We start from the raw sequence: 12235 nt of genomic DNA on the forward strand, positions 1-12235 counted from the left end.
AAATAATTGTCTTTTGTTAGCCGCGCTTACCTTAATCCTCTAGATGCTATTGCCTCATGATATGCAGCATTTATTGTACGCCATCATTTCCGTTGTTGTCTGAAGAAATAACTTTAAATTGCATCAGTTTTTCTTTTGTTCCTTTTGCAGATAAATGTTGAATGCACGCACTCAGTAAAGACATCATTCTTTATTGTTGATGTAAGAGACAGAATTCCATCTCAATTTTTTTTCAAGTAGGGGCGTGGTTTTTATGAATGACAGGTGATTAAATCTTTAATGTTTAATAGAAATACACACATTCTTGCTTAGAAAACAACAAAATAACCATAAAAGCAAAACCTTTTAACGATAGTGGCGGTAGAACTCGCTTCGTCTCGAACTGGTCAGATGATTTTGGTGCACAGAAATCCCGGACGACCTTACTTCCTAAATCTAATGCTCTTCCTCTTCTTCTTCTTCTTATTCTGCCTCTGAGACTTCGGCAGGAGGCGCGACGTACAGCGCAGAAGGAGGAGAGTAGTGCATGGCGTCGCCCATCATGTATGGATAGGAATAACGGGATGGCGGAGGGTAGTGGTGTTGAGAGTAAGGATGATGGTACACTGGTGTCATTGGAGTGAAGGAATATGGCGTCATGTGGTGGAGGTGGGGATGGTGGTGGTGGTGATAGGAATGATGGTGTGGGGGATGGTAGCTGTATGGAGATTCGAATAGGGGATAGTTAGATGGCGGAATGACGTTCGCTGTTGCGGGATTCAAGCTCTTGGTTGGGTAGTAAGAGGAATGAGGATCAGCCCCTGGAGATGCATCGAAACCTTTCCCTGACGGAGGAGAAGGCTTGTCTTCAGGCGATGGCATCGGCGTCGTTGGTGAAAGGTAGGAGGAGGACTCTATGCTCGACTCTTCGGAGGAACTTCCTGAAGAAGGAATAGAGAAGTATGTAGGGGGAACATACGGTTTGTCGGGGGGCATCATGGATGTCATTTTGGCGACGTATTGAGATTTCTCTTCGGATTCCTCTTCTTCGCTTTCTTCGCTGGCGTATCCGGTGGATTTCTCCTCCGATCTTTCTTCCTTTCCTTTCATTTCTTTGTCCGCATACTCTTTCTCCTCTTCGCTTGATTCTGTGTGTGATTTCCCCATCATTTTCTTCATTTTTTTAGAGTCGCCGGATAAAACTTGATAGGACGTCTTAGGCCTAGGGGTGAAAGGAGCCATTTCAGTAGACTCGTTTTCATCATCCATGACCTCCATTGCCGTATTGTTGTCTTCCATATCTTTGCCCCTCTTATAATCATCGCGATTGGCGTGTTTCATATCTTTCGTATCTTTCATATCTTTCTCTTCGCTTGAGCCTGTCATGTAAACTTCTTTCCCGGAATTGTTTACGTAGTAAGTTTTTGCCTTTTCCACAGGATATTTCCCGCCAAAATCCTTCGCCTTCTTATAGTTGTACTTAGGATTTCCCGCAGGTCCTTGCCGGTATTTGTTGACCGTGTGGTAGGACGGATACCCAACTCTCTTGTGCGCAGGAGGCGCGTAAGAAAAGGAATACTCTTTTCCTGTAGATTTAACTTCTTCGCTATTCTCGCTAGATTCGTGCATTTCGTAACCTTTGGGCGCCTTGTGTGCCGGAACGTTGTGCGATTTCGCCATTCCGTAAAACGGAGGAGGAAGGGGGTCGTATAATTCGTCGGCTTCGAAGGCATTCTCTTCGTAGCGGAAGATATTCCCACCTGCGGAGTCCTCGTGGCTGCTGCCGTAGTCATCCGTGTCGCCTAGGCCTATGTGGTGCCTCCACCCGTATCCCCTCAGAGGACTCTCGTACGAGATGACCGGTCTGAAGCCGTGTTCGTCTGCCGTGTAGATGACCTTCTGGATGCGGCCGTCCGGAAGCTTAACATTGTAGGAGCCGTGAGTAGAGACGCCGTCGCTCCATTCACCATGGCTCTGCACCCAAGACGAGTCGCCGTCGACCACGCTGTACTCAAATACGTAGCCATCTTCTCCCTGGGGATGGTGGTGGTTGGTTAGTTCAAGAGGACGTATGGTAACGGTATCTTAAAAGTCATTTAATTGCTCGATGACAGGCCCCGTTCTTAATGGTAAATATAAGTGTATATTATACACTGGTGTAAGTACTTTCATGCCATATGCTTTCATGATCATCTAAGCACACAGCGAATGGCAAGTGAGAATTTTATGAAGGTGCATTACAGAAATATGGCTGAAATAATTTAACAGGCTTACGGCCAATCTTTATATCGCTCAACGAAATGCAGTATCACCTACGGATGTATTTTAATAAATAATTTAAAGTACAGGAAGCCCAAGACGTAGTAAAAAAAAAAAAAAAAGCTGAGAGAGATAGTATGGTTCAGGAACAGAGAATGGCCTCACAGGTCCCAGCGCTGGGCCTTTGGCCTAAATTCTGAATATTACCATTCTGTCTATATGCTGTTCAAAACTAACTGAAATGACTGTATTTTCTTACTGTCATAGAATTTCGGAAAAAGTACCAGCTCGATCAACAGGAAGAAAACAGTTCCTTCGGCAGTCGAACTCACTAATTTCTTCTGTTCCTGCCTGAGATATTGACTACAACCTCCTACAGTAGGTTTTGACGCGATCAAACCAGATAGAAAGCATGGGGAAAAGGAACTTTCTAAATCTGGATTTTAGAATGAGAGATAGGTGTTTATTTAATGCCACCATTTCAGAGGCCATTGAAGCTTGTGTTAAGAGAACCATTTTAGGCTAACTGAACAAGTACGAAAAGGATGAAAAACGGTTAAGGTGTATCTTCTCTTCCTTTTTTTTTTCTTTTGTGAGAGTTTGCATTTCCTGCAGAAAAGATAATCCAGAAATTTAGGTCAGCGTTTATATACTGATTTTTTTAGTTATTCCAAATCTGGTATGACCATTTAATGTGAATTAGAACGCATCTCTGGAAAACGGTTTGCTCAGAAGTACTGTCGTAACTGCAGATAATCATATGTTATGTAACAGCAGAGCAACGGGAACACTTGGCCCCATATTTTGGGAACCTTTGTGGTTAAGAGAACCGAAGTCAGTTTCTTATGAATGGCACTCAGGGAACTGATCCTTTCGAGGTTGCGTGGAACTCTCTCTCTCTCTCTCTCTCTCTCTCTCTCTCTCTCTCTCTCTCTCTCTCTCTCTCTCTCTCTCTCTCTCTCTCTCTCTCTCTGCTGTATACATTTAGTATTTTTGTAATTAAATACAATAGGGCGGCCTGACTAAATTGTTTTCGATCATTTCGAGTTTGCATGGTGTTCCTCTCTCTCTCTCTCTCTCTCTCTCTCTCTCTCTCTCTCTCTCTCTCTCTCTGAATGAAGTTTGGTATTTTATAATAGAATTTTTTAGAACTTGAAATTCGGAGAATTGTGGAAAAATATAAAATAAACATAAAACGAACAATAAAGACCAATAGAATCAATATTCCTCCTTGCTCTTGTATCAAGACATCCTTGGAAATCCGTAAGGGGAAGATAAATATTAATGTTTAATTTTTATTGAATCAGATTTGTTTTGGCCTTAACGTAAATGTTTTAAATTGCAGGATGAAACCCGAAAATAATGTTTGGTTTGGATATTTTTATATCTTAAAATTATGCCTTTAACCTAGACTTTATATATACTGTGTGTATATATATATATATATATATATATATATATATATATATATATATATATATATATATATAAAAAATACACACACATATATATATAATCTCTTCCTTTTCTCTTCGTCGTATGGTATAACAGCTTATACCAGACTTCCAGGGTCTGCTGTAGTTTTTTAGCCTCTATTTTTGTCAAGAGTTTTGATTCTGTTGGCGGTCACCTATCCATGTACTGGTCAGACCTGGCTTAGCTAGACGGAGTGCCTCAAAGAGGGTCTCCTTCCAAGATGATAATAAGCATAGTTTTAACATAATGCTACGAAGAGAATCACACCCAAAACCCAAGCCTCAGTTTTCACGCAGTCCTGTTAATAGACTGACAAACTGCTCTGAAAACCAGAAGTTCTGAAAAGTGTCCTCTTACCATATTTTGTGAAACATGGCTGACGTCGCTGTCTCCCCTGACTTTGCTCGAGGCACTTGTCACCAGCACGAAGAGTTCCAGCACCACCTTCTGTGGATAAAAACGAAAATAAGTGAATTAATTCATTTTTGGCGAAACAAATGTCTTACCTGTGGGAGTGGTCCCAGGAGGTTAGGCGGTGTTATGATAGGTCATGACAGCTAGCGTCTACACTTAGCGATAACCTCCCTGCAGGGGGTTAGTGCCGTCAGTGCGCCTCATCCGGTGCATGTACGCATTGCTTAAGGCTCTTTGCAGTGTCCTTTCGGCCCCGGGATGCAACCCCTTTCATTCCCTTTACTGTACCCGTGTTCATATTCTCTAACTTTCGTCTTACTTAACTCATCTCTCTCCTAACAATTGGTTCACAGTGCAACTGCGAGGTTTTCCTCCTGTTACACCTTTCAAACCTTCCTATTTTCAATTTTCATTTCAGCACCGAATGACCTCATAGGTCCCAGTTCTTGGCCTCTGTCGAAAATTTTATATTCCGACGCTTAGGTTAGGTGGTATTATGATAGGCTAAAGACAGCTAGCGGCTACGCTTTCGAGATAAACCGAAATGCAGTTAGTGCTATTTTTTTTATTGCATTATCAGTATTTCAGACGGGTCTGTCTTTCAAACTGTGGGAATTCGTTGGGAACCCAGGGGATTGTTGGGAACCCGGGTGATTGTTGGGAGCCCAGGGGATTGTTGGGAGCCTAGGGGATTGTTGGGAGCCCAGGGGATCGTTGGGAGGTCAGGGGATTGTCGGGAACTCAAGGGATTGTTGGGAACCCAGGGGATTGTCGGAAACTAAGAGGATTGTTGGGAACCCAGGGGATCGTTGGGAACCCAGGAGATTGTTGGGAACACACGGGATTGTTGGGAACGTGGGGGATTATCAAGGGATAGCAGAAAAATGAGAAAACTCGTAATTTTTTTTTACTTACAACACCGTGAAATAAAAAGTTGACACTAAAACGCCTGTGGAACCGGAATGTAAAATTTAGTCCATAAGCCACGCGCTGGGACCTATGAGGTCATTCACCGCAGAAAATAATGTTGAAACAATTGTTAGGAGAGGGTGGGAAGTAAGATGGAAGAAAGGAAATATGTACTGAGGTATGGTAAAAGAATGAAAGGTGTTCTTCGTGGCTTTTCACACAAAAGTTAGTGTAGGCATTACTGAAGGTTCTCTGCAGCGTGCCTTCGGCTCCCAGCTGCAACCCCTTTCCTTCCTTTTACAGTACCTCCTTTCATGTTCTCTTTCTTCCATCTTACTCCCCACCCTCTCCTAACAATTGATTCGTAGTGCAACTGCTTTGAGGTTTTCATCCTGCTATTCCTTTCGACCCTTTTACTGTCAATTTCCATTTCAGCGCTGAATGACCTCATAGGTCCTAGTGCTTGGCCTTTGGCCTAAATTCTATATTCAGTTTAGTTCAGTTCACTCAAAAGTTACTTGTGCATTTGTATGTGAGGGATGGAGCTAAATGTTTCGTCCTAGAAAGAAAGTTCCTTTGGGAACTTAACGGAGCTTTTTTATCTGATCTTGAATAAATTTGTTGATGACTGAGCTCCGATCTGTGTGTTATCATAGCAAGTAGGTTGTTGCTATCTCCGTTCAAGTCATGACACGAAACCATTAGACTGTTTTCGTTTCTGCGAGTCAGCATTTAATCATATCGACCATTTGTATACACTGCACATATGGTTACATATGTTTACGTGTCACACAGAAACAGATTAATTGTTTACACAAGTGTATGCAACAGGAAAACATACTTTTTTGTTTTGGTTGGGGAGGAGGTGCATGGTCGTTCTCTCTCTCTCTCTCTCTCTCTCTCTCTCTGTGTGTGTGTGTGTGTGTGTGCGTGCTGGTCTCGTAATGCATAGCTAGCAACCATAGCTAATAACCTAGGAACCCGAGTTGGAACAAAAAAAATAACCCTCACTTGACTTGAACAGTTAATGGTGTACCTGAATGTTAGTCGACTGCTATAGACTTCGCCAAATCTGAATTAAAGTACTACAGTAATTAGTTACTCGATATACTCATGTTAGTTTATATGTCTCATTTTACTTTCAAGGATTGCAGTTCTGTAAACATGACTGTACTTATTGTTCCTTGCAAAGAGCAAAGTAGGTCAAGTGAATGGTACACAGTTGCATATACAAGTTCAGCTTGACTAAAAGATTCACTCTCGCTCATTTTTGCTGTTGTGATACCGGGTATCTTATTATCATTCTATCTATCATTCTACTAACAGTTTTATGTATGATTTTAGCATGCCTAAAAGATTTTATCTGCATATATATATATATATATATATATGTACATATATATATATATATATATATATATATATATATATATATATATATATATATATATATATATATATATATATATGTGTGTGTGTGTGTGTATTATGTGTGTATGTATGTATGTATTCGCACCTGGAAATGTAGAGTTTCCACGCGTACGCTTTTCACAGGGTATGTGGCATGTGGATCTCCCTCCAGTAGCCATCACAATACTTTAATTTAGTAAGAGATGTCAGTCTTTCACGTGTCACCCCGATAAATCACAAAGCTTTGGATAATGAAGCAAAATAATTTGAATGCTTTAGAATAAAAAGAAAACAAGTTTGGCGTATGTTGAAGCAATGCCATGTGTTATGTGGACCCAAACAAATACATTGAAAAGCTGAATAACTGAGAAAATGTATGGAACAGATGTATACATCGTGTGCTAGTTTTAAGAGTAATATTTTGATACTGAGAAAATTACATACATTTTGTATGCAGGAGTTTGGTCAAAACAAATCTCATCAGGAAATTGATTTAATTGCGAGAAGTTACTGATTGTTGTTTTATAGGCAGACTAATGTCAGTGCTTGCACTTAATGAATGCAATTTGGGTGTTTTTATATATATATCGCCCTATACAAAATTATCGCAAGAGATCATTTTAAGAGTAACTTTAAAAATTTAACCTAACCTAAAATTTACATGTATTAAGTTCCACAATAGGCCTTTATCACATGTACGCACGTAATCCTACGAAAATTCAGCCTAAAAGGCAACCGTAAGTTAAGGATTCACAAACCAGAGATTTCTTCATAACGGAACCACGAGCACCTCGCACCGAATCTAAATGTCGAAAAGTCACTAAGACGAGATGAGTATCCCCTATGCTTATATACCCTGAGCCGCGGAGAGACTTCGTTTTCTGTAATTATCCGACAATTTTCCCCCGCGTTTTCTGTCGGCTGTCTCCAGGTCGAAGGTTAACTACTGTGGCTGCCTGAAGATCTGGAAATCGTCGTGGATAGCTGGGTTGAGCATGATTGGGACGTTTTCCTCGGATTTGAGTGCCCAATAAAGATGCAGAAAAACAGTATTTAGGTTTTAAGACGCAAAACATGCATTACCACACGGGAAAGAGAGAGGAGGGAGAAAGATAGATAGATAGAGAGAGAGGGAGGTCACTAGCGTAAGGAAAGAGAGAGGAGGGAAAAAGATACATAGATACTAGCGTGACCTTTTATTTTAATTATTTGTTTATATTTTTATCTGTTTATTAATTTGTTAATTTATATTTTCTTTTCTAACAGCTGATCTCTTCTTTCTGTAATTCCGATTACCTTCTGTTACTCATTTCAAATGAACACCAGTGGCTCCTGTGGTTGGCTTGTTCCATATGAATAGGGTTCATGTTCTGAATAATAATAATAATAATAATAATAATAATAATAATAATAATAATAATAATAGTATTAGTAGTAGTAGTAGTAGTAGTAGTAGTAGTAGTAGTAGTAGTAGTAGTAGTAGTAGTAGTAGTATGGAATTGCCCCTTGTCTTAGTTTGTTATTGCTACGTCATTTGATAAACAAATACGTAAATCAAAGGCTGTATGATCTTTTTTTAGAGACAATGAGAAGCAAAAATTCAAAATAACAGGCATATCCAGAAGGTGAATTTGTGATTTCGTTTTCGGAACAAAGTTTGATTAAGTTTTTATGTACTATTTTTTATCCCTGACAACTGATCATTCAACTTTAGTTCAGTACTTCTCCAATTTTATTTCTTCGCCTTGTAAACAGTTATATTGATATGGTCCTTCTCTTGACGCAGTAAATCCTTAAAATTGTGATTGTTTTTAAATATGTTTTTGTCAACTGCTTCCTTAATTGTTTATTTTTAGATATGTTTTTCTTAATTGTGACGCAATTGCTATATGGTGTTTTAGAATGACGCGCGATATTTCAAACAAATTTTACCTATTTAAGTCTAATAGATAAATACATAAATAAATAAATAGATGGGTTGGTGGACAGATAGATAGATAGATAGACAGACAGATAGACAGACAGACAGACAGACAGAGAAGAAAGAAAGAGAGAAATAAACAAATAAATAACTGAGTAAACTTAGACTATTTCCTTATCCGCTAATTACTTTCAGCTTAGTAATAGCTGCATGCACATTCACGTATGCACTTACGTGATTCATAATCACTTGCACATATTTCCTATGGTGCCTGCGTTCTGAGAAAGCAAGCATATTCCAAATAAAAAAAGTTAAAGAAAAATGTTGTATACGTTCTGGTAATCACAATTAGCTGTACTTACAAATACGTGATCAGACGTTAGCAAATATATGGTGTAAGATTATATATATATATATATATATATATATATATATATATATATATATATATATATATATATATATATATATATATATATATATATATATATTGAAAGATTTGCTGTAGCTCGATTTCTTGGCGTCACCAAAGATCGAAGGGAAATAGGCAGGTTTGTGGCGTGAGAAATTTTTTTTTACTGAACTTAGGAGAGTTAGTGTCAGGGGTAGGCCCCGTGTCGTCTTGAATGGAGATGGTAGTGAAAAATTTAAAAAACTGTGTAAGAATTTATTATCGGTGTTACGTCATGACCTAAATTAATGTTTTTAGGACCGTACATGAAGAAATGATTGAAGTAAGCATCCAGGAATAGATATTGGAGATCATATCTGAATGATAATGGGTTGGTAAAATCAGCTGCAGAAGCAGCTAATCTTGGCATACCAAGGATTTGAAAGTACTTTTATGAAAAATAAAGATTAAGGTTATTAAAATAAGAAGCACCGGTAAGCTATTACTAGACTAGGTTGAAAACTAGAGACAAACAAGACGGGTGAAAACTGAAACTCTTTTGGTTTCATTTAACAAAAGAGAGAGAACAAAAAAAACAAAACAAAAATTTCAGTTAAGGCATGTGGAACAGATATGTGAGTTCCTGTAGGGACTGCAAATGCTAAGAAGTGTAGTCCATTTTGAAAGCCGTGAGCTGAGGCTGATGGGAAATTGGTTCAAGTTGTTGCTCACGTAAAAGGCCATCGCGCAAATTTTGTTCTTGATTCGATCATTAACGAATAAATGAAACGCCCCCGTAGGGGGTTAGTGCCATCAGTGCACCTCACACGGTGCACTGTAGGCAATACATGAGGTTCTTTGCGACGTCCTTTCGGCCCCTGGCTGCAACCCCTTTCATTCCTTTAACTGTACCTCCGTTCATATTCTCTTTCTTCCATCTCACTTCCCACTCTCTCCTAACAATTGCTTCATAGTGCAACTGCGAGGCTTTCCTCCTGTTACACCTTTCAAACCTCCTTTACTATCAATTTTCTTTTCAGCACTGAATGACTTCGTAGGTCCCAGCGCTTGGCCTTTGGCCTAAATCTTATATTCCAATCCAGTCCTAAATGAAACCCTGATGACTCACTCCGCCGCATTGGGTCACGGGTCTCACTGTGACACATTGGCGTCCGCACCAAATTCTTCCGCATCACGCTGTTTCTTTGTTATATCCTTCTAATCATTAATTGTAACCTCAGTATCCTGTTGGAGCCATTCTCTGGCAAGTCAAATCATACTTGCCAGAGAATGGCTCCAACAGGATACTGAACTTAGAGAATGACTCCAACAGAATACTGAACTTAGAGAATGGATCCAACAGGATACTGAACTTAGAGAATGACTCCAACAGAATACTGAACTTAGAGAATGGATCCAACAGGATACTGAACTGAGAGAATGGATCCAACAGGATACTGAACTTAGAGAATGGATCCAACAGGATACTGAACTTAGAGAATGGATCCAACAGGATACTGAACTTAGAGAATGGATCCAACAGGATACTGAACTTAGAGAATGGATCCAACAGGATACTGAGCTTAGAGAATGGATCCAACAGGATACTGAACTTAGAGAATGGATCCAACAGGATACTGAGCTTAGAGAATGGATCCAACAGGATACTGAGCTTAGAGAATGGATCCAACAGGCTACTGAACTTAGAGAATGGATCCAACAGGATACTGAGCTTAGAGAATGGATCCAACAGGATACTGAGCTTAGAGAATGGATCCAACAGGATACTGAGCTTAGAGAATGGATCCAACAGGATACTGAGCTTAGAGAATGGATCCAACAGGATACTGAGCTTAGAGAATGGATCCAACAGGATACTGAACTTAGAGAATGGATCCAACAGGATACTGAACTTAGAGAATGGATCCAACAGGATACTGAGCTTAGAGAATGGATCCAACAGGCTACTGAACTTAGAGAATGGATCCAACAGGATACTGAGCTTAGAGAATGGATCCAACAGGATACTGAGCTTAGAGAATGGATCCAACAGGCTACTGAACTTAGAGAATGGATCCAACAGGATACTGAGCTTAGAGAATGGATCCAACAGGATACTGAGCTTAGAGAATGGATCCAACAGGATACTGAGCTTAGAGAATGGATCCAACAGGATACTGAGCTTAGAGAATGGATCCAACAGGATACTGAACTTAGAGAATGGATCCAACAGGATACTGAGCTTAGAGAATGGATCCAACAGGATACTGAGCTTAGAGAATGGATCCAACAGGATACTGAGCTTAGAGAATGGATCCAACAGGATACTGAACTTAGAGAATGGATCCAACAGGATACTGAACTTAGAGAATGGATCCAACAGGATACTGAGCTTAGAGAATGGATCCAACAGGATACTGAACTTAGAGAATGGATCCAACAGGATACTGAGCTTAGAGAATGGATCCAACAGGATACTGAGCTTAGAGAATGGATCCAACAGGATGCTGAGCTTAGAGAATGGATCCAACAGGATACTGAGGTTACAATTAATGATTAGAAGGATATGACAAAGAAACAGCGTGATGCGGAACAGTTTGGTGCGGACTCCAAATTTTTATAGTGATACCCAATCGTACCATAGAGACAGACAGACAGACAGACTTCAGGACAGACAGACAGACAGACAGACAGACTTCAGGACAGACAGACAGACAGACAGACTTCAGGTGCAGTATACTGTAGTGAGATGAATGGTAAATAACAAGCAAAACCTTTCACCCAAATTGTATACTCATCTTAAAATGTGCATTCATATCATTTGACAAAAGTCTGTCAATAGCCATGAGAGATCTCGTTCAGGAGGTAATGAAACGTCCAATACATATAATTGTCATTTGCATATTTATGAGAGCGAAATGTTGCATTTGCATATCCATAAAGGTAAATCCAACTAAATAAGCTTATTTTTAATATGAATTGAACTTCGTTGATGATATAATTATTCTACACAAAGAATTTAATTAAAATTCGTTTTATGTGTTCCAAGTGTTTTAAGCTTCACTAATGATATATTTATGAAGTATAGTTGAAATTAGGATTTTGTAAGGTAAAACAAGCTTGGCTAATGATTTATTCCAGAAAACCAGATGTTAAAGGTTTATATATAAGATAAACCATGAAGGCTTCGCTTAATGGTTTACTTTCCCGTAAAACTGTTGTTTTTTTTTGCGTTGTTATGCTAGTTAGATATCATTACAAAAATCTATATAATAACGTCTGGTAATTATTCGAGAAACGGTAAACTAAGGCGGGATATCATTTCTGAAATACCGTAATTCCTGTAATTAGTTTGATTTCGATGACAATATTGTGTAAACAGTTCCTTGCTAACATTTCAAGAAATCTTGATATTTGCCATTTTGGCGTAGAATCTTACCTCGGCCCCAAGCTGCAACCCCTTTTAATTCTTTTAC

General features: G+C 39.3%; 2 protein-coding genes across 2 annotated transcripts; one reads left to right on the forward strand and one right to left on the reverse strand.

Moving 5' to 3' along the window:
- Nucleotides 1-245: 245 nt before the first annotated feature.
- On the reverse strand, nt 246-7248 carry LOC136841569 (uncharacterized). The gene is made up of 3 exons (XM_067108557.1): nt 7206-7248; nt 4072-4161; nt 246-2013 (listed from the first exon to the last, which is right to left on the reverse strand). The coding sequence occupies exons 1-3, from the start codon at nt 7218-7220 to the stop codon at nt 463-465; spliced, it is 1656 nt and encodes a 551-aa protein (XP_066964658.1). The 5' UTR covers nt 7221-7248; the 3' UTR covers nt 246-462.
- A 2131-nt stretch (nt 7249-9379) lies between these two features.
- Nucleotides 9380-11319, forward strand: LOC136839785 (involucrin-like). The gene is made up of 2 exons (XM_067106125.1): nt 9380-9394; nt 10153-11319. The coding sequence occupies exons 1-2, from the start codon at nt 9380-9382 to the stop codon at nt 11317-11319; spliced, it is 1182 nt and encodes a 393-aa protein (XP_066962226.1).
- The last annotated feature ends 916 nt before the right edge of the window (nt 11320-12235 follow it).

This window comes from Macrobrachium rosenbergii, chromosome 1 (genome assembly GCF_040412425.1).
Source record: "Macrobrachium rosenbergii isolate ZJJX-2024 chromosome 1, ASM4041242v1, whole genome shotgun sequence".
Lineage (NCBI taxonomy): Eukaryota > Metazoa > Arthropoda > Malacostraca > Decapoda > Palaemonidae > Macrobrachium > Macrobrachium rosenbergii.